The sequence below is a fragment of the Chiloscyllium plagiosum genome, unplaced genomic scaffold (genome assembly GCF_037043375.1).
Source record: "Chiloscyllium plagiosum isolate Xiang-an unplaced genomic scaffold, Cpla_swu_hap1 HiC_scaffold_36, whole genome shotgun sequence".
NCBI classification, from domain to species: domain Eukaryota; kingdom Metazoa; phylum Chordata; class Chondrichthyes; order Orectolobiformes; family Hemiscylliidae; genus Chiloscyllium; species Chiloscyllium plagiosum.
In genome coordinates this window covers 42,666,279-42,689,828 of record NW_028270174.1, presented here as the reverse complement: position 1 = coordinate 42,689,828, position 23,550 = coordinate 42,666,279, and the positions used below count along the sequence as shown (strand labels likewise).

The window sequence follows — 23,550 nt, the reverse complement described above, 5'->3', positions numbered from 1 at the left end:
AGACCCTTCAGAATTTTGAACACCACCATCACATCTCCACTCAATGTTCTCTTCTGTAAAGTGGTTGGTTCCAGCTTCTCCAGCCTTTCAGTATAGCTGAAGTCCACTATCCCTCGAGTAATTGTCGTCAATCTTTCTTGTACTCTTTCTTAATGCCTTCATATTCTTTCCAAAGTGTTATGCCCAAAATGTGAACACATTAATCCCGCTGAGGCTGAACTCATGTTTTTTAGATTAGATTAGATTAGATTACTTTACAGTGTGGAAACAGGCCCTTCGGCCCAACAAGTCCACACCGACCCGCTGAAGCGTAACCCACCCATACCCCTACATTTACCCCTTACCTAACACTACGGGCAATTTAGCATGGCCAATTCACCTGACCTGCACATCTTTGGACTGTGGGAGGAAACCGGAGCACCCGGAGGAAACCCACGCAGACACGGGGAGAACGTGCAAACTCCACACAGTCAGTCGCCTGAGGCGGGAATTGAACCCGGATCTCTGGCGCTGCGAGGCAGCAGTGCTAACCACTGTGCCACCGTGCCGCCCATATGTTTTATAGATGTTCACCATAAAGTATTTACTCTTGTACTCTTGTCATTAAATCCCAAGTTTTATATATTTTTATCAACCACTTTCTCAAACTATGTTGGCACCTTCAACAATTTGTATTGTTGAGCAACCTCTCCTCCTGCACTCTTTTTAGAATTGTATTATTTATTTTACACTGTCTTTCCTTATTCTTTCTACCAAACTGCATCACTTCATTCTTCTCTGCATTAAATTTCATGTGCCATATGCCTACCTACTCCAGTCCAGAATCTGGTTTCCAGCATCTGCAGTCATTGTTTTTACCTACCTACTCCAGTAGCCTGGGCATATCCTCTTGGCATTTCTCCACCTCACCGTTCACAATACTTCAGTGATCTGCAGATTTTGAAATTGAGCCCCGAAATCCTCAAAATTTAAGTAGATCATGAAAAGCAGTGATTCTAATATCAATTCCTGCAGAAATCTATGTTTTCCTTCAATCTGCAAAAGACAGGTTCACCGCTAGTTTTAGTTTCCTGGTACTCAGCTAATTTAATATTCATGTGATCATTATCTTCAAGATAGTAATTATTCTGTAAGATTTCCATCATCTCCACTGCCATCTATGTCTTTTCCTTTTCACCCCTTTCGATAATCCAAAGATATTGTTCCCTATATGATACCTGTGTCCGTATTTCTAAGTCATCCCTAGCATCGCCTCATTTTCCTTCAGCATATTTGCAAGCACTTCTACCTTCTTCCTTTTCACCATTCAAGGCCCCAAATATTCCTTTCACGTGAAACGCCAATTTACTTTATTTTCCAGTTTAATATACTGTGTTCTCCTCCATGAATGGATACCAACTTCAGATTCTTTTATTCATACATGGGATGTGAGCATTCTGGCTAGGCTGGCCTTTACTGGACTTTCCTAATTGCCCAGAGGGTAGTTAAAAGTGAACTACATTGCTGTGTAGTTCATATGTGGATCAGACTCGGCAAGAATGGGAGCTCTCTTTCCTTTAAGGATATTTGTGAACCATGTGGTTTTTAATGGCAACTGACATGGTTATTCTTTGTCTGGCTTATTTTAATGAATTCCGATTTAACAATCTGCCGTAGTAGGAGTCAAATGGTTTTCTCCAGAATGTTAGCTGGAATTCTGAATTGCTAATTAACTTTTGTTCACTTTACAAGCTGGTTAGCTAGGTGGGCTTCACAGAATGTGAGCTCACTGATTGGCCCAGGTTTAAAAGACCAATCAGGGAGTCTTGGCTAACAGATATAAACAGGAGTCTCAGAGCTGGTTCTGAGGAAGCCAGACCAATGTCAAGTACCATGCACCTTGGTGACAGATTACTGGCTTCTCTGGAGTTATTTCCCTGTTGGTTTTGATTTTTATTGTCTAACTTTCCTCCACTCTGCCTTTTCTTTCCTTGCTCTGCTTCAGTGCTTCAATGAGGCTCAATTCAAGCTCAAGAAGCAGAAGCCACTCTTTTGACACTGCATTTTGCAGCCTTTGTACCCAACATTGAGTTAACCTCAGCACCCTCTGTAATTTCATATTTCTTTGCTGGTTTGTCTTTTTCCCTCAATTTCTCTCTATTTCCTTTATTTTGTGGGAATGGCAGCTATTTAGGATCCTACCATTCACACATCCTCTGGACACCTTTTACATTACTGTGCCCATTACTACTCCCTTTGGTTTTTACACTATCATTTAATCTCTCCTGCCTTCTACTGGACCACATACCTTCCCTTTTGTTTCTCTCTACTCCCTTCTCCTATTTCACATGCCTAAAGTCTGCATCTTTTCTTTGAAGTAATTTTCTCAGTTTATCAGTCCAATTGATCAACCAGTTAGGATTTGAGGACAGCCGATATTGCAGGATGTTGACTTCTAACAAGAGTTTAAGCTGGGACATAACATTACCAATTGCACAACAAAAACATATATTAGTGACAAGGATCGACTATGATCTGGATCAGGCAGGGCAGCTAGCAAGCCGAGCTGTTCTTTGGCTCTTTGCTTTTCGGTTCTTGGGATCAAGTCTTCTCAACATCTGAAACTCTCTGAGAATGCTTGACTGAAGTCTTCCGTCAGTGTCATTGTTCTCCGTGAACTGAAATAAAAACCTCCCTCAGTCTCTTACTTCATACTCCTTTTCATGGATGAACCGTTTACTTCGAACTTAGAATTCCAAGAGTGTGGAAACAGGCTCTTAATCCCAACAACTCCACACCGATCCTCCGAAATGTATCCCACCCAAACCCATTTCCCTACCCTATCACTCTAACCTACACAGGTCTGAACACTATGGGCAATTTAGCATGGCCAATCCACTTGAGCTGCATATCCTCGGACTGTGGGAGGAAACCGGAGCACCCGGAGGAAATCCACGCAGACACGGGGAGAATGTGCAAACTCCACACAGACAGTCACCTAAGGCTGGAATTGAAACCAGATCCTTGGCGCTGTGAGACAGCAATGCTAACCACTGGGCCACCGTGCTGCCCTGGTGTAAGGGCCTTTTGATCCTATAAAGATTTATTTTAATTCAAAATACTATTGGGTATCTGGTTCTTTGCCAAAACTTTGGGTTAAATACCCTGTCCATGGTGTCAATCTACACTCCATTATTCTTGGGCTTTCACAAGAAATATCACCAAATATGTAACAATGTTGTAAGTGAGGTTGGACTTTAAGAGTGCTCCAGGGGTAATACAGCAGCTAATGCCATTAGGAATTGAAATAACTCTCCAGACACCATATCCCATCACCAATCACCCTTTATGTACAAATGCAAAGCCTTTGACAATAGCCTTTGAATGCCTCTCACTAAGTCAGGCATTCAGTGGGCAGCATATCCCTGACATTCATCCTTTTATGTTGGCCAGGACTCCCTGATTGGACCAGATTAACAGCGCCAATCAGAGAACTCCTATTCTATGATGTCCAGCTGGCTGCCCTCATTCCAGTCACTACAAGAATATAGATTTGAGTTTTCCTTATTATGTAAACAAAAAGTACTGCTTTTCACCACAGGTGAGTTGATAATGAAGAAAAGAAACATTCATTTGTTTGTAAGAGTACTTCAGGATTTTGTTTTAAAAATGCAGGTGTTCAGGGCTTGGGGTCTTGTGTCTCAATGATATTGTTGCTGCTTTTATGCCAGGAGCTCTGGGTTCAAATCCCACAGGGATGTGTAATAATAACTTTAAGCAGGTTGATTAAAAGTGCTGAATTGCTCCAGTAAAGGAAATTAGTTAGCAAGTGGAAAGAGTCAAAAAGGGTGGTGCTGGAAAACCACAGTAGGACAGGCAGCATCTGAGGAGCAGATTCGACTTTATATTGAAATATGAAGTGCAAATAAACAGTCAAGGAAGACAGATTGACTCTCACTTTGGAATGAATGATTGGGAATGTAACCTTAATTTCATCTTTTCCTGATCCTGCCTTAAACTGTCCCTTTCCCAGACGACCGCTGTCATCCCATTCATTCCTCTATCAGCCAGTTACTTTCTTGCTCCTTTCTTATCAGGCTGGTCTACTGGGCTGTTACATGCTACAGACAAACATAATGCTATCTCAACAAGCATCTTTATTAAGCAAGGTCAAATGAAAAGCACAGTCCAACTTTTGTACTACTTGTTACCTCTTCCAGCTATGTTTTATTTGTTCAAAGTTAACCAACCTTCTCAGAGAATGATTTCTTTAGCCTCACCTCAATGACAGTGAAACCTTAAGCAATTCCCATTGAAAATGAACTTAAGACACAGTGCATTTAAGCAGTAACCCAATCCTTTACCTACTTTAAGCTATATTTATGTAAATTACAAGTGGATTTCTCATTTTTCTCAGTTTTTGATGGTGTCATTAATATAAACTCTTCATTCTGTTCCTATCCAAAAATGCTGCCTGGCTTGCTGGTATTTTCCAGCAATTTCTAATTTTATGTCAGGTTGACCATGATCCTATTAGTCATAAAGTCATAGAGTTGTACAGCGCAGAAACAGACCTTTCAGTCCAACTCGTCCATGCCGACCAGATATCCTAAATTAATCTTGTTCCATTTGCCAGGACTTCGCCCATATCCCTCTAAGCCCTTCCTATTCATTTACCCATCCAGATGCCTCTTAATTGTTGTAATTGTATCAGCCTCCACAACTTCCTCTGGCAGCTCATTCCTGCTATTGAATGACAGAGGAGACTTTAGGGGCTATATAGTCAACTGGTTTTCTTCTTTCTTACGTTTCAGGTTCCAGGGTTACTTGCCCAGATTTCTGTGATACCTGTGCTGAAGTTAGAGGGAGTGCAGTTGACAGTGGACATATAAACAGTACAGATTAGGAGCAGAAGGAGGCTATATGGCTCCTCAGACACTTGTTTACACAATTATTAAATGGAAATCAGGAACTTACAAAGTTGTCGATGCAGGGAACTTGAATGTTTCTAAAATATGGTTGATAGATACTTGTTGAATAAGGGTACCAAGGCAGGTTAACTGAATAAAGAAACGGATCAACATGATCTAATTGATTGGGCGAAGAATAGGCTGGAGGCTCTTCTTTCTAAGTTCTTAAATATTCCTTGTGTCCGCCATTTTTAGAGGAGTCTACATTAGCAGAAGGGCTATGGTCAAGCTAATGATTCCAGTGGAAACACAAGTAGTCGCAGGCAAGTGTAAATGTATTCCCATCTCTGTTCCAGGTCCGATATCTGTCCGGCTGGTGAATGGTTCCAACATGTGTTCTGGGAGAGTTGAAGTCTATCGTAACTCCATCTGGGGAACCATCTGTGACAATGGCTGGAATTTAAATGCAGCAAGCGTGGTCTGCAGAGTGTTGAACTGTGGGAAGTCTTTATCCATAACAAGAAGTGCTTACTATGGAGAGGGGAGTGGGGTCATCTTGTTAGATAATGTGAATTGTACTGGGACAGAGCCTGCCCTCGATCAATGCTCTGCCAACCCAAAGGTGGGATATAATTGCACACACAAGGAGGATGCTGGAGTCATCTGTTCAGGTAAGCAAAACAGGTTCCTGTTCCTTTGCACGTTTGTTCTTAAACTTAGTTCAAAATCTAGCTAACTAGTTTTCTAGCCTAGCCTTCTGATTGGTAACGGAAACCTCTTGTTTCTACAGCAAGGCATCTGCGCTACTGCTCCCCATCCCATGATTCCTGGTACAGGCCTCCGGGTTACTAGCTCAGGCCACTGGATTTCTTGGCCAGGCATCTGGGTTACTGGTCTGGGCTCTAGGTTACCAGTCCAGCCTTCTTAGTCATTAGTTCAGGCCTCTGGATTACAAAATCTCTGCGTTACTAATTTTGTAGATAGATTGTTTGCTTCAAGATTTCTGGTGGGTTTATTTAAAGCTGAACTAACTCAGTCATCACAGAGTAATCTGTAGTCATTGTCTGTGTCCAGAAGGCTGCAATGCAGAGTGACCATGGCTGCTAGTCAGGCACCAGACATCTCAGTGCAGGCTGATCTACATGTTAAATGAATACCTTTCTTGAAGCATTAATACTCAAAACCTTTTATTTCCCCATAATATAACTCTTGTATGCTACAAGAGAAAATGCATGAACATTGGATAATAGCAAAGTTACTTACACAGAGATAGGGATTGTAAACTTTGTATAATTTCAGTTACATCACACTGCAAATTTTTACTCTAAATTATAAGTGTAACATAAATGTGTAATTTGGATTTTGTTTCTTGAAGATAAATCATGGGTATACTTACAACTAAACAATTACAGATAATAGAGTTATCTCCAGTCTGTGTCCAGGGTGTGACAATGCAGAGTAGTTGTGACTTCATAGTTGTATGATGACATTCAGGTACAGGTTCATCTGAATGTTGGGTTTCATAAAAGGATATTATTCCTATAGTATGGCTTGAGGAGTTGTCGTGAGAGGTTTTGAGCCAAGGGTGTTGAACTGTCTCTTTGAAGAACATAGAACATACAGCACACTACAGGTCCTTCGGCCCTTTATGTTGTGTTGACCTTTTATCCTACTCTAAGGTCAAACTAACCTACATATCCTTCACTTTACTATCATCCATCTGCCTATCCACGAGTCGCTTAAATGTCCCTAATGTATCAGACTCTACTACCACCGCTGGCAGTGCATTCCACACACCCACCATTCTCTGTGTAAAGAACCGACCTCTGACATCTCCATAAACCTTCCTCCAATTACCTTAAAATTATGCCCCCTCATGATAGCCATTTCTGCCCGAGGAAAAAGTCTCTGGCTATCTGTGCTATCTATGCCCCTCATCATCTTGTACACCTCTATCCAGTCACCTCTCATCCTTCTTCACTCCAATGAGAAAAGCCCCAGCTCCTTCAACCTCTCTTCATAAGACACACCCTCCAGTCCAGGCAGTATCTTGCTAAATCTCCTCTGCACCCTCTCTAAAGCTTCCACATACTTTTTATAATGAGGAGACCAGAACTGAACACAATATTCCAAGTGTGGTCTAACCAGGACTCTATAGAGCTGCAGTATAACCTTGCAGCTCTTAAACTCAATCCCCTGCTAATGAAAGCCAACACAACATAAACCTTTTTAACAACTCTGTCAACTTGGTTGGCAACTTTGATGGATCTATGGACGTGGACCACGAGATCCTTCTGTTCTTCCAAACTGTCAAGAGTCCTGCCTTTAACCCTATAATCTGTATTCAAATTCAACCTTCCAAAGTGAATGATTTCACACTTTTCTAGGTTGAACTCCATCTGCCATTTATCAGCTCAGTTCTGCATCCTGTCAATGTCGCATTGCAACCGACAACGATCCACAATTCCACCAACCTTTGTGTCATCGGCAAACTTACTAATCTACCCTTCCACCTCCTCATCCAAGTCATTTATAAAAATCACAAAGAGCAGAGTTCCCAGAACAGATCCTGCAGAACACAATCGGTCACCGAGCTCCAGGCTGAATACTTTCCATCTGCCACCCTTTGTCTTCCATGGGCCAGCCAATTCTGTATCCAGACAGCCAAATTTCACTGTATCCCATGACGCCTTACTTTCTTAATGAGCCTACCATAGGGAACCTTATCAAACGCCGTGCTAAAATCTGTATGCATCACATCACTGCTCTACCTTCATCAATGTGTTTTGTCACATTCTCAAAAAATTCAGTAAGGTTTGTGAGGCATGACCTGCCCCTCACAAAGCCATGCTGACTATCTCTAATCCAGCTATGGTTTTCCACATAATCATAAATCCTGTCTGTCAGAATCCTCTCCATTAATTTGCCTACTACCGACGTAAGACTGACTGGTCTGTAATTCCCAGGGTTATCCCTTTTCCCTTTCTGGCCACACTCCAGTCACTACTGTCACTACTCCAGTGGACAGTGAGGATGCAAAGATCATCACCAAAGGCGTAGCAATCTCTTCCTTCGCTTCCTGTAGCAACCTTGGGTGGATCTCATCTGGCCCAGTGACTTATCTTATTCTCATGTTTTTCCTAATTTCCAGCACATCTCCCTTCTCAACATGAACCTGTTCGAGGGTATCAGCCTGTTTCATGCTGTCCTCACAAACAACAGGGTCCCTTTCACGAGTGAATACTGAGGCAAAGTATTCATTAAGGACCTCCCCTATCCAGCGCTTGCAGCAACCTCCATATTTCTATTGTGCATTTCCCTGAGAATATCTGTTCCCAATTTATGCTGCACGATTCCTGCCTAATGGCATCATAATTCCCCCTCCCCCAATTAAATACTTTCCCCCATTCACTCTGCTCCTTTTCCCCCTCCATGATGATCGTAAAGGTTGGGTAGTTGTGATCACTATCAACAAAATGCTCTCCCACTGAGAGATCTGACACCTGACCTGGTTCATTGCCAAGCACAAATCTAATATGGCCTCCCCTCTAGTCAGCCTATCTATATATTGAGGCAGAAATCCTTCTTGGACACACCTGACAAAATCTGCTCCATCCAAACTATTTGCACTAAGGACGTTCCAATCAGTATAAGGGAAGTTGAAGTCACACATGACAACAACCCTGTTACTTCTGCACCTTTCCAAAATCTGCCTCCCAATCAGCCCCTCCATTTCTCTGTTGCTATTGGGGGGTCTATAGAAAGCTCCCAATAAAGTGACTGCTCCTTTCCTGTTTCTGACTTCCACCCAGACTGACTCTGTAGACAAACTCTTTTTCTGCAGCAGTGATACTATCCCTGATTAGCAATGCCAGTTCACCACCTCTTTTATCTCCCTCCCTATTCCTTTTGAAACATCTAAACCCTGGAACATCCAACCATTCCTGTCATTCAAGTCTCCATAATGGCCACAACATCATAGCTCCAAGTTCTGATCCATGCTCCAAGTTCTTCAACCTTATACCTGACACTTCTTGCATTAAAATAGACATACTTTAACCATCACACTGACTTTCTCACAGACTCTTTGCACACTGTATCTGCCCGTTCACCAGCTTCCCCATCCTCTGGTCCATAGCTCCTGTTCGCATCCCCCTGCCAATCTAGTTTAAACCCTTACGAAGAGCTCTGGCAAACCTCCCACCCTGAGTATTGGTGCCCCGACAGTTCAGATACCAGCCGTCCTCCTTGTAGAGGTCCCATCTTCCCCAGAAGGTATCCCAATGATCCACATATCTGAAGCCCTTCCCTCCTGCACCAGCTCTGCAGCCATGTGTTCAGCTGCACTCGCTCTTTGTTCCTAGCCTCACTAGCCCATGGCACCGGTAGCAATCCTGAGATGACGACTCTGCTCGCCCTGCCTTTTAGCTTCCATTCTCACTCCCTATATTCATTTTTCAGGTCCTCATCCCTTTTCCTAGCTAGTCATTGGACCAATGTGTACCACAACTTCTGGCTGTTCAGCCTCCCCCTTAAGAATCCTGCAGACTCCATCTGAGACATTCTTGACCCTAGCACCTGGGAGGCAACATACCATCCGGGACTCTTGTTTGCGACCACAAAATCTCTTGTCTGTTCCTCTAACCATTGAGTCTCCTATTGCCATTGCTCTCCTATTCTCCCCCTTTCCTTCTGAGCCATGCAGCCAGACTCAGTGCTAGAAACCTGGCCGCTGTGGCTTTCCCCTGTAGGTACCCCCTATCACCACCGACCCCAATCCCCAACAGCATCTAAAGTGATATACTTACTATCGAGGGAAACAGCCACAGGGGATCCCTGCACTATCTGCCTATTCCTTTTCTCTCTCCTGACTGACACCCAGCTACCTTTATCCTGTAACATAGGTGTGATGGCCTCCCTGTAACTCCTCTCTATCACCCCCTCAGCCTCCCTAATAATCCGCAGTTCTTCCAGCTCCAGCCCCAGTCACTTAATGCGGTCTGTGAGGAGCTGGAGTTGGGTGCACTTCTTGTAGGTGAAGTCTGTAGGGACACTAGTGGTGACCCTTATCTCCCACATCCTGGAAGAGGAACATTCAACTGCCCTAGCTTCCAACGCATCTGCTCTAAATTGCCAAAAGATATATAAACAAACGTACCTAACCTTATCAACTCTTCATGCAGAGCATGTTTTTTTTTGTTCAGAGGAGGAGGATGAGTAGGAGATACTCCACATGTAATATTTCAGATTTAGCCACTGCCTGAATATATTAGTTCACTTACCCAGCTGTCCCCGTGTCTGCTTCCGCTCCTGTTTAGCCTTTGCTCCGCTGATTCATGAGGTCAGTATTTTGTATTCAAATTTACCTTCCCGGTTGCCTCTGGCTCTTGCACTCTTGACTCCCACTGCTGAAATACTTAAGACAATAAAGTAAACAGCTTGTGAGGCCTTGGGACTTTCTGCAAGTTAGAATAATAAAAGCAGGATGAATGAGTGGAGTCAGGTTCCTATAGAGCCAAGATTTTAGCTTTCAGTTTGTTGGGGTTTTGAAGTTGGTTGTGAAAGTGCTATACATAACTTAACCACAACAAAAAGCTTGAGTTCTCTCTCACTGCCAGAATTTTCTCTTGATGTTCTTTCCTCCTGGACTGGAGAACCACCTCATATGAGACAATCATTTTACTGAATTTGCCTTTGCCAAGGGTATGTTTAAGGAACATTTGCTATTTAATAGTTAAACAACCTGTTATTCTGTTAAATTTTCCCAGTAAAGTAAAAGTTATACCAATTGTTCTTTCTTTTGTTTGTATGATAGTTGTGTCAGAATAAAATGTGTTTTGCCTATAAGCTAATAGTGTGACCACTTGAATCACATCTGGAACACAACGCCATACACTTACCTTTAAATAAGTTAAAGTTTAGGATGTAGGCAATCTCCTTGAGGGGGTTTGATCTGGCCCATAATACTCCTAAAGTAATAAACATGCTAACATAGTACTCCAAGCATCTCCTTTACTAGTTTGTGCCTCAGGGTAGCTTCTTCAAATCTCTGTCCAGCTAATTCAGGCCTCTGGGTTACTAGTTTCAGCCTCTTAAATATGAGTCCCAGCATCTAGTTTACTCATCTAGATCTCTGGTTTACAATATTAGGCTTCAGAATTACTCATTCATGTCTCTTGATTACCTGTTCCAGTATTTGGATTACCAGCTCAGGTCACTGAGTATTACCAGAGCAGATCCCTGGGTTACTAGCCTACACCTCTGGGCTTCTCGTCCATTCATACAGATTACTTGTTTTGGCTTTTATATGACTAGTTTAGACTGCTGGATTACAAGTCGAGGCCTCTGGGTCACTAATTCTGACCTTTGGGCTACTAATAGGCATAGTATCTGCAAACTGTTTACATAATTTAATCTCTTCAGCCTCATCAATCCAGTGCTGCTGATATATGGAGAAATAAACAAGAGGTCTGGGTTAATAACTCAGAGGCCTGAAATTTTATTTTATGTATTGATGAGATATGGGTGTCCCTAGCTATGCCAGCATTTATTTCCCATCACTAATTGCCAGAGGGCAGTTAAGAGTCAACCACATTGCTGTGGACCTGAAGTCACATGTACCACAGACCAGGTAAGGATGGCAGATTCCCTTCCCCAAAGGACATTAGTGAACATGATAGGTTTTGCTGGTGGCTTCCCTTTGATATGTCCCAGAGGCTGGTCTAGTAAACCAGAGAAAGGGATGGTTAACCCAGGGTTAACCAGGCTAGTAACTGAATCCAGAATTTTGAACCTCTGGATTCCTATCTGATGCCTCTGGGTAATTAGTTCAGATTCTTGAGTTCCTCACCAAGGCCACTGGATTACTAATCTGAACCTTGCGTTTCTTAATCAGGCCTCTGAGTTACAGGACTGGGCTCTAAATTACAACACCAGGCTCTGGATTACTAGTTCAGACTTAATCCATACTTTATTAGTCTATCCACTCAGAACCAGAGATCCCTGGGTTGATCATCCAGATTTCTGGGTTTCCAGTCAAGACCTTTGAATCCTTTAGCCAGGCCACTGGGTTACTATTTCCGGTCTTTGGTTTACCCAAGGTTCTGATTTATAATACAGGATATTTGGCTACTAATCTAGTACCTTCTCTGGGTTACTATACTTGGATTATAGTCTGGGTTATATTCTAGGTCTTTGATTTATTAACCCCGACCTCTGGTTTATTTGACCATATTTTGACTTGGAGAGCTGTACATCAGATGCACTGGACTGATACTGAAGGTGAAGAGGTTAGATTTTGAGGACAGTTTGCAGATACTTTAGCGTATAAAGGGTTAAACTTAGGTTTAATTTAGGTAAGGTAAAGATAGAATCTGTTAGGTTTAGTGGGAAAATCCATAGAATTAGAGCCAGTATATTCAGGGATAACTTCAGGAAGGAAGGAAACTTTCTTTCCAGAAACAAACGTGTTGGTGCTGGGGATCAGTTGGCAATTTCAAAGCTGATTGACAGACATTTCTTGCTTAAGGGCTTCAAATAGAGATAAGATAAAGATTTACCGTGATCCAGTTGAATGGCAAGACATGCCGAAGGGTTGAGTGGTCTTCTCTGTGCTAACTAGTTTTGGAAGCAGGTGAACACCTGGGCTAAAATGTTTAACCAATGACTCAATGAAAGCTGAGATAATTCCAGACCGGTTCAACTATGTTCACAACTCTATTCCAGGTCCAGTACCTGTGCGGCTGGTGAATGGGCCTAATGTGTGCTCCGGTAGAGTTGAGGTCTATCGTAACTTTGAGTGGGGGACTATCTGTGACAATGGCTGGAATGAAAATGCACCAAGTGTGGTTTGCAGAGTGTTGAATTGTGGATCGGCTTTGTCAGCACAAAGAGGTGCCTACTACGGAAATGGATCCGGGGCTATCTGGATGGATAATGTGAGATGTAACGGGAATGAACCTGCCCTCGATCAGTGTTCTGCCAACCCACAGGTTGGGAGTAACTGCACACACAGAAATGACATTGGAGTTGTCTGCTCAGGTGAGTGGGTTCCCATCACAAGGGAGTGGAGATTCCTGATTGGATGAGTAGGGCTGTCTTGTCAACGACTTCTTTGGCCAACTCTAACAATGTTCTGCCTGGTTCAGTAACAGATGAAGGAATGAATCAGTGTCTTGAGCCATTCTGTATGATGCTGAGCCAAGCACATACAACAGGGAAGTCCTACACTCTGTCTGTGGCCCATGGTCATTATCCTGTTCTGCCTAGGTGTCTTAAAAGTGGGCTAATGTGAGAGGGAGTCCTGATTCATCAGGGCCTGTGCCTCAGTATCAGTTGTTGGCAGCATTCCTGCCAGATTAGGCAGCATGCCATTCCCATTCTGGGAGTGACAATGCAAGTGATCATCCATAAAATCCCCCCAAAAATTAACCAGGTCCCATCTCTGTTCCAGGTCCTGTATCCGTACGACTGGTGAATGGAACCAACATGTGCTCTGGGAGAGTTGAAGTATACCGTAACTCTTTTTGGGGAACCATCTGTGACAATAGCTGGGATAAAAACGAGTCGGACGTGGTCTGCAGAATGTTGAACTGTGGGACGGCTGTGTCAGCACCAGGAGGCTCTCAATATGGAGCGGGAACTGGAAACATCTGGTTGGATAGTGTGAATTGTAGTGGGACAGAGACTGCTCTTGATCAGTGCCCTGCCAATCCACAGGTGGGGATTAACTGCACACACAGTAGGGATGCTGCAGTGATCTGTTCAGGTAAATGCATTGAACCTGCTCCTATGTGTTAGTTTGCAGACTGATCTGAATTGAAGTTCCTGTTTTTAACATTTCTTCTGGCATCTACATTATGTGTCCAATTATATATATATCAGTCTTGAAGATGCTGTAGTGGAGATTCTGCAGTGCAGAATATACTGAGGTCTAAAACAGTCAAATATTGAATAATTGCAGAGAAATGTAGAATAATACAGAAAACCAAGTTGCATTTGAAATGATACAGATTTGTTAGGCTAGGCACATGGAAAGTATTTCCTTGAGGTGGAGGGGTGAGAGGGTAAAGGCTTCTAGAACAAGAAGGAGAATCCTTAAAATTAGAATGATACAGCCAAGAAGCACCAGCTCACAGAAAGAACAGTGGAAATCTGCAAGTGTCCCCACCCCAAAAATGCTGGGCTCATCATTTGGGGGCTGACTGGTTTTATCCTATTCCTAACTGTGTATATGTTATCTGTGATAACATAGTCTTGAAAATGACGCAATGAAGATTCACCAAAATGTACTGCAGTCTAAAACAATTAAATCTTATGAGTTTGCAGAGAAACTCAAAATTAAAGATAAAATTAAGACATAGTCTGATTAAAATGATGGAGAAGTTTTACAGATTTGATTGGATAGGTATATGGAAACTATTTCTTCAGGTTTGGAGGTGGGAGGCTAAGGAGGGCTTGCATAACAAATGGGAAAATCCTTAAAATTGGAACCTGTCCATTCAGGAATTAAGCAGGAAGCTCTGCCTGACACAAAAAGTAATGGAAATTGGTTGGTCAACAGGAAAAATTGCAACTGACATTGGTAGATATTTGTTCGATAATGGTTAATGAAGTTTTGAAAGATTTCTGCCATTTGGCAGAATTCCAACTTTGTCATCATTCGATTCAGCTATTTGAATTTGGTTTCCAACCTCTTCCTTTACAGAGGTGCATTTAAATTCATCACATTTACAAATGTAACTACAGAATGGAGGATGCGATGTGGGTGCAATGATTTGCAGGGTGGGGAGTGGGGATCATAAACTGTTGTGAGATTACGTGACATGAAGTGAGAGGAGCTAAAGCAGCTTAGCATCCCCAACAGCGATTGCTGTCTGCCATGTAATTCGATCCAGACAGTACAGTTTACAATTAACCTTTCAATTTCTTTCTCACCTGTTGTTTGCATTTGCTTTCTAGGTTAAATTAGAATTGAGTTAATTAAAGACAAAAATCAGCTACTCATTCATTCTGAAATTTGTGCAATTTTTATCATGACCTCTTGATCTGCAGAATGAGCTTTAAGATAACGTCATAGGTTGAAAGTCTACCCTGGTGTGCTTAACCAGTTATAGCAACCGGCAATTAATTACTTTTTGAAAATTAATTTTGTCAAATAATTTTCCTGATAATTAACTTGTCATTTTAAATCTGTTAAATTGTAATTGCAATGATTCATTTCAATTCAAGCAGAGTTCACCTATCCAACAACAATTTATTGTGGGACTTGTAAAGAAGGACAACAGTTTTAGACTGGAGATATAACTAGTAGCAAATGTAGGCTGGAAAGAACAGGGGCAATTGGTGAACAGAATTTAATGATTAAAGATGCTTTGAGCAAGTTTTTTTGTAAGTTAGAATGTAGGAGGCCAGGCAGGTGATACTTAAAAACTCATTTTGGCATGAGCACAGTCTTATTTCATCTGTGACAGGGTGACATGAGTGAACAGAGTTTGACATAGAAACAGAAGACAACAGCATTAATCACAGTATTTCTGGTGAAAGAAGGTAAACAATGGGGAAAATAATGTTTCTACCCATTGATGTCTAATAGTTCCACCCATTTAAATGGCTTCAAACCTTTTGCATTCAGTACAGATCATTAAAATTACCATTAATGCACAATGCCTTGTTATTCAAAATAAACTTTTTGTTTTCAGCTACTTTCATCCTTGAGTTACAGAACCAAGGTGAAACTATGATAGAAAAATGCAATTAAGATGCAGATCAATTATGATCGAATTGAATTATGGTACAGTTATGTGTGATTGAGCCTTTTCCCACGTTCCCATAGAGGCTGAATGTTAACCAGCATGGGGAGGGATGTGACAGCAGGTTGATATGTCCACCTGATGTAATCCCTGACCAGTTTTATTGTTTCCCTGTCTGTACTCCAGGTCCAGTCCCTATACGGCTGATGAATGGTATCAACATGTGCTCAGGGAGAGTTGAAGTCTATCGTAACTCCAGTTGGGGTGCTGTCTGTGACAGTTCGTCAGCCCAGGCGACAGCGAGCATCGTCTGCAGGGTGTTGAACTGTGGGGCAGCTCTGTCAGCAACAAATGGTAGTTACTACAGTGGAGAGGGGACTGGTATCATCTGGTTGGATAATATGCAATGTGTTGGGACAGAGCCTGCCCTCGATCAGTGCATTGCCAATCCAAGGGTGGAAAATAACTGTACACAGGGACAAAGTGCTGAAGCGATCTGCTCAGGTGTGTGCCTTTATCCTTGCTCTTTGCGTATTATTTTTCTAAATTGACATGGTAGAATTCAAATTGATCTTGACAGATTACTAGCTAACTTATCAGTCCATTCCTCTAAGTTGCTAGCTCATGCCACTACCCTTGAGTTTTTGGAAAAGATAATCAAGTGTGTAGATTGAGGCATTGTATTTCACATTGTCTACTTGGATTTCAGCAAGGCTTTTAATAGAATACCACATGGCAGACTGATAGCAAAGATATGAAAAAGACCATGGAATTCAAGGAAATTTGATTAATTAATCCAGAAATGGCTGAGTGGCAGGAAACAGAAGGTGATGGTCAAAGGGTGTTTTGGTGATTGGAACCCTGTGATACGGGCATCCACAGGGATCGTGTTGGGGCCCTTACTGTTTGAAGTGTTTGTAACTAATTTAGACTTGAAGTTCATGGATGATATTAAAATTGGTGGAGCGGTAAATAGTGAGGAGGATAGCCTTAGATTGCAGGAGGGGATAGAAAAGCTGGTCAGATGGGCTAATCATTGACAAATGAAATTCAATCTGGATAAGTGCGAGGTAATGCACTTGAACAGGACAAGTGAGGTAAAGGACTACATGATGTTTGGTAGGACCTTGGGGAGCACTGAGGATGAGAGGAAACTTTGTACACATGTCTATTGGTCCCATTTTGAAGCAGAATTGGTAGATAAAGTGGTTAAGAAGGCGTACAGTTTAAGAGCAGGGAGGTGATGCTAGAACTGTATAAAATGTTAGTTAGGTCACAGTTAGAGTATTAGGTGCAGTTCTGGAATATGGGTTAAAGGTGGGGGTGAAAAGGAAATTTACCAGAATGTTGCCTGGGCTGGTGAATTTTAGTTATGAAGAGAGTTTGGATAGACTGGAGTTGCTTCCTTGAAGGAGAGAAAACTGAGGGCTGGTCATAATTGAGATGTATAATAGTATGAGGGGCATAGATGTGGTAGATGGGAAAAATAACATTCCCATTGGAGAAGGCATCAGTGACAAGGGGGCATAGATTTACAGTTAAGGACAGATGGTTTAGAGGAATGTGTAGAAAAACATTTTCATCCAGAGGATGGTGAGAATGTGGAACTCACTGCCTGTCAGGGTGGGGGAGGCAGAAACTGAACTGATAGCGTAAATCAAGGAAATGGGATAAGATGGTTGGATAATAAGAGAGGAAATGAGGACAGTTATGAGAAATGATCCACGTTCGAATGGTGTAATTGGTGGAGGTAAAAGGAATGGAGACAGAAGTAGCAGTAGTGTACAGACACCTAAACAATAGCCACACTGTCGGAGGGATCTAATTCAACAAATAATAGGAGTATGTAAAAAGAACACAGCAATAATTATGGGGGACTTTAATCTTCATGTTGATTGGGTTAGAGATGTTAGAGGGAACAGCTATGACAAACAAATTCATAGAATGCATTAGGGAGTTTCCTAGTGCAAAATGTCATGGAGCCAACCGGGGAACAAGCGATCCTGGATCAGGGTAAAAAATTCCCTGGGAAGAAGTGATCTTACCTTGGTACATTTAGTATTTAGTTTGAATGTGAGAATCTTGAGTTGGAAACAATTGTGTTTAATTTAAATAAAGGAAATTATAATGAAATGAAGAGAAAGTGGATTGAGTGACTAGATTAGCAGGAAAGACAAGTAGTGGCAGACATTTAAGGAGGTAATTTAGTGACAGCTCCAAAGACTGGGATAAATTTAAAAGACCACGATGGAGGACCAGAAAGATAATAAAGAGAGAGAAAATAAACCATGAGGGCAAACTAGTGAGGAATAGGAACACTGATGATAAGAGCTTCTTTAAATGTATCAAATGAATCTGAGGATTTAGTGATTTAGAATAAGGAAATGACAGAGGACAGTTCCACCACAGAACACACCATGTGGTATCCTTCATTAAAGATAGCAATTTCCCCTCCCACTGGCTTGAAGATGCCCTCCAACGCATCTCATCCACTTCCCGCACCTCCATACCTGAATCCCATCCCTCCAACCGCAACAAGGACAGAATCACCTCTGGTCCTCATCTTCCAATCCACCAACCTTTGCATAAATCGCATCATCCGCTGACATTTCTGCCACATCCAAATGGACCCCACCACCAGGGATAGATTTCCCTCCCCACCCCATCCGCTTTCCACAAAGACCGTTCCCTCTGCAACTACCTGATCATGTCCACGCTCCCCAACAACCCACCCTCCCCTCCTGGCACCTTCCCCTGCCACCGCAGGAATTGCAAAACCTGCAGCCACACCTCCCCCCTCACCTCTGTGCAAGGCCCCAAGGAGCCTTCCACATCCATCCAAATTTCACCTGCACATCCACACATGTTATTTATTGTATCTGTTGTTCCTGATGCGGTCTCCTCTACATTGGGGAGACCGGACGCCTTCTTGCGGAGCACTTCAGGGAACAGCTCCAGGATACTCGCACCAACCAACCCCACTGCCCCGTGGCCAAACATTTCAAATGCCCCTCCAATTCTGCTGAGGATATGCAGGTCCTGGGCCTCCTCCACTTCCACTCCCTCACCTCCAGATGCCTCATCTTCCACTGCGGGAGTCTTCAACCCAAGGGCATCAATATGGACTTCACCAGTTTCCTCATTTCCCCTCCCCCCAGCTTACCCCAGTTCCAACCTTCCAGTTCAGCACTGTCCTGATGACCAGTCCCACCTGCCTTCCCATCCATCCATTTCACCCTCCTCTCCGACCTATCACCTTCACCCCCACCCCCACCTCCATCCACTCTCAGCTACCTTTTCCCCAGCCTCACCCCCCTCCAATTTATCTCTCCATCCCCAAGGCTCCCAGCCTCATTCCTGATGAAGGGTTTTTGCCCGAAAAGTCGATTTTCCTGCTTCTTGGATGCTGCCTGACCTTCTTTGCTTTTCCAGCACCACTCTAATCTCGATTCTAATCTCCAGCATCTGCAGAAGCCAGCTTTGTCTAAATGACAGAGGAGTTAAACAGGTATTTTGAATCAGTCTTAATACTTTGGAAGGTTCTTTGATTATTAATACTAAAGGATAGAGATGAAGTACTTAGTACCATCACCATTATACAAGAATAGCATTAGACAAACTAATGAGTGTGACAGTGCCTTGGCTTTAAGAATTAATTTTTTTATTTTAATTTGAAGGCAGAACAGTCTCTGAGAAGATAAAGAAGTTGTGAAGGTTTGGGTTTTTTTTTGAATTTGGAACATGAGAAGTAGCCTGAACAGGTGTGGTTGAACTCCCAGAGAACCAGAGATTTAGCTTTCAGCAACTGCTGTTGGGTCTTGAAGAAGTAAAAGTTATTTTTTTCCCTCTCAATTGCAGCCAGAAACTGGGGATTCTCTGCCTGTTGTGGGAACTGGGTGTCAGACAATTCTGTTTTCTGAAAATGTGTTCTACCAAGGATATGTTTGTGAGATATCGTTGTACTTTAACTATAGCATCTGAATAAATTGTGTTTTGCTTAACATTGAGTAGTTTAACTAATCAAATTGTAACCGGAACACAGGACTTCATATTCACCTTTAAAATAAGAAAAAGCTAGGGTCTAGGCAATCTGCTTAATATGTTTTGACAGGATGTGGCATGGTCCAGAACATGGGGCTAAAGGCAGATGAGTCTCCTGATCCCTATGACTTGCATCCTAGGATCTTTAAGAGATAGCTACAGAGAGTTGGTTGTAATTTTCCAAAAGTCCCTGCAGTCGGGAGAAGTACGAGAGGATTGAAAAACTGCCAGCGTGACTACAGTTTTCAAAAAGGGCAGGAGGCATAAAGCTGGTTACCATAAGTCGATTAGCCTAACATCTATTGTTGAAAAAGTATTGCAGCATATTTGGAAAATCATATTCTAATCAAGCAGAATCAGCATGGCTTCATGAAAGAGGAATAATCTCTACCCAATTTATTACAGCTATATGAGTGAATAGGTGTGCTGTGAGATTAGATTAGATTCTCTATAGTGTGGAAACAGGCCCTTCGGCCAAACCAGTCCACACCGACCCTCCAAACAGTCATCCACCCAGACCCATTTCCCTCTGACTCATGCACCTAACACTATGTGCAATTTAGCATGGCCAATTCACCTGGCCTGCACATCTTTGGACTGTGGGAGGAAACCGGAGCACCAGGAGGAAACTCACACAGACAGGGGGAGAATGTGCAAACTCCACACTGAGAGTCACTCAAGTTGGGAATCGAATCTGAGACCCTGGTGCTGTGAGGCTGCAGTGCTAACCACTGAGCCATCCTACCACCCCACTGTGTATTTGGACTTCCAGAAGGTGTTCAATAAGGTACCTCACAAAATGTTAAGTCATAAAATATGGTCACATAGTGTTGAAGGCAGTATATTGGCATAGATATAGAGTCGGCTAATGAGCAGGAAACAGCGAGTGGGGATAAGGGGGGTTCCTTTTTAGGTTGTAACCAGTGGAGCTCCACAAGGATTAGTGTTGGAACTGCAACTGGTTGTAACATATATGAATGACTTGGAGGAAGGAAGCAAATGTCTGCAGCCAAATTTGCAGATGATACAAAAAATAGGTGGGAAAGCAAGTTGTGAGAAGGATACAAACAGTTTACAAAGAGTTAAGTTAGTGGACAAAAACTTGGCAAATGGAGTATATTGTGGGGAAATGTGAAGTTGTTTATTTTGGAAGGGAGAACACATGAACAATTATTATTTAATTGGAGAAAAATTGTAACACAAAGAGATTTCTGAGTACATGGGCATGAAACACAGAAAACTAGTGCCCATGTGGAAAAGCTAATCAGGAACACTAATGGAATGTTGGCCCTTATTTCAAGGGCATTGGATTAGAAGCATAGGAAACTCTTCCTGCAAATGTACAGGGTGAGGCCACACCTGGACTACCGTGAGGATTTTTGGTCCCCTTATTTAAGAAAACGTTATTTCAGAGTTCAGAGAAGGTTCACTAGAATGACCCCTGGAATGGAGCGATTGTGTTGTGAACAAAGTTTAAACAGGTCAGGACTCTATTCATTGGAGTTTAGAAGAATGAGAGGTGATCTTATTGAAATGTATAGGAGGGCTCGAAAAGGTAAATACTGAGAGGATGTTTCCCATCATGGGAGAGTTGAAGGCCAGAAAGCATAGTCTCAGGATAAAGATAATGTAAGCCTGAAATGAGGAGGAACTTGTTTGGAGAGTTTGAGTCTATGGAATTTATTGAAAAGGGCAGTACTGACCGACAAACAAAATAAGCCATAATTTTAAAGGAAAATTAATAACTCAAATAAAAATGACATTCCCTGGGTTGAAAATGTATTCTTGTAGCCCTGGTGAAAACCAGTCACAGAAGGCCTGTAATGTACATACTCTGTCTCCAGGAATACCTAAGCACAAACCTAACAGGCAGGCAGTCAGGTCAAGTGTGTTTATTAGAGACTGAAATTAATCCCCAGTTCATGGCAGTTGCCTGCCCAGAACAAACACAATGAATATCAAATTAATATCTGAGCTCAAAAGTCCAATCTTTGACTTTGATGAAAGCGCAAATTATGCTGGGTCAGTTCAAACACACTACCATTTTTATTCCAGGTCCAGTGCCTATACGCTTGGTGAACGGGCCCAGCATGTGCTCTGGGAGAGTTGAGATTTATCGTAATTCCACCTGGGGCACTATTTGCGACAATGGCTGGAATATTCGTGCAGCAAATGTGGTCTGTAGAATGTTGAACTGTGGGACAGCACTGTCAGCACCAGGAGGAGCCTACTATGGAGTGGGGACTGGGGATATCTGGTTGGATGATGTGAGGTGTAATGGGACCGAGCCGGCCCTCGATCAGTGCTTAGCCAATCCATGGGTGGGGAATAACTGCACACACAGCCAGGATGCTGGAGTTACCTGTTCAGGTGAGTGGTACTGCCATGGCAACAACCATATTGCCACTTTATAACTACCTTCTGCCCAAGTGAATATTCATGTGAAGGTTTGTATTGTGTCTGAGTCCATCATTGAGTGATACCAAGCCCCTCACAATAGGAAAGTCACAGGCTCTATCTTCTGCAGGGATTATGATCCCACGCAGGTGTTTGGGAGGAATGAGATTCTGAGGAGAGAGTTTGTTGCACAATTAGCTTGTCTTTGACTGCCTGGTAGTGACAAGATTTCTCCCAGGTGTAGGCTGCAAGACATTCCTAAAACTGGAGAGGAGACAAGGTACAGGTATGATCAACCTGTACTGATACCAGAAGAACAATGTAAACAACAGTGAAGGAGATATACTGATTTGCCTTTTGTGCAGACTTCAAAATGGACTACAGCACATCTAGCCAATTAATTTGAAAGCTTTGCTATTATTACAGGTATATTGTTTTCTTCCCTCTGATCTCTCCAGTATAAACACAGATCAGTTTAAACTTGTGCTGTTTTTATTCCAGGTCCAGTGCCGATACGCTTAGTGAACGGGTCCAGCATGTGCTCTGGGAGAGTTGAGATTTATCGTAATTCCGCCTGGGGCACTATTTGCGACAATGGCTGGAATATTAGTGCAGCGAGTGTGGTCTGCAGAATGTTGAACTGTGGGACAGCGCTGTCACCACCAGGAGGAGCCTACTATGGAGTGGGGACTGGGGTCATCTGGTTGGATGATGTGAGGTGTAATGGGACCGAGCCGGCCCTCGATCAGTGCTTAGCCAATCCATGGGTGGGGAATAACTGCACACACAGCCAGGATGCTGGAGTTACCTGTTCAGGTGAGTATTTTCAATCCCACTCCGTTTTAGGCATTACCTCTCAAACAAATGGCATTTAAAGCCTATATTGCTGGATTACAAGCCTGGGTTTTGGATTAATACAGGTCATTCTGGTATAGCAAGTGTTTCCTCAGCCTGAATTGGCTATATTGCAATAGATGAATTGTATATGTTGTTTGGATAACACAAACTTTCTCCTGAACAGATGTAATGGTTTTACACAGTGCAACTTTCTATAGCACGAGTTTGCAGAGGAAAACAACTGTCATGTTCTAGCGGAACGACTTGTAGTTAAGGCCACCTAAGTATTTACACAGGCTTCTAGGTTATTAGCCCAGGTCTCTGCATTATTCATCTAGGATTGCTCATTTTGGCCACTCAATTAGCAAGCTTCTGGACTAATTATTAAGACAATTACATTGCCTTAGAAGGAGTGTAGCTCAGATCCATGCGAATATCTCTGGGAGTAGAAAGAGTAAATTACAAGGATAATTTGGAGAGATTAGGAGGGGAATTTTCATTTCTGATGTTAAATGTGGAAGTGGTCTGAAAATTGGAAGTGACCTTCCCCCAGGATGGAGGGCTTTTCCCATGTGATTGCAATCTCCACAGGTCATGACATTCTCATGTGCTGGTAAAACACTAAGTTTTCTTGG

At 42.6% G+C, this 23,550-nt stretch overlaps 1 protein-coding gene across 1 annotated transcript in view; it reads left to right on the top strand.

The window, feature by feature from the left end:
• LOC122546924 (scavenger receptor cysteine-rich domain-containing protein DMBT1-like) overlaps positions 1-23,550 on the top strand; it is an 84,029-nt gene that overhangs the window by 35,518 nt on the left and 24,961 nt on the right. The window contains exons 12-17 of the mRNA XM_087980118.1: positions 5,246-5,560; positions 12,615-12,929; positions 13,342-13,656; positions 15,827-16,144; positions 21,737-22,051; positions 22,580-22,894. Coding sequence (XP_087836244.1) covers positions 5,246-5,560; positions 12,615-12,929; positions 13,342-13,656; positions 15,827-16,144; positions 21,737-22,051; positions 22,580-22,894 — 1,893 coding nt within the window. The remainder of the gene's footprint in view (positions 1-5,245; positions 5,561-12,614; positions 12,930-13,341; positions 13,657-15,826; positions 16,145-21,736; positions 22,052-22,579; positions 22,895-23,550) is intronic.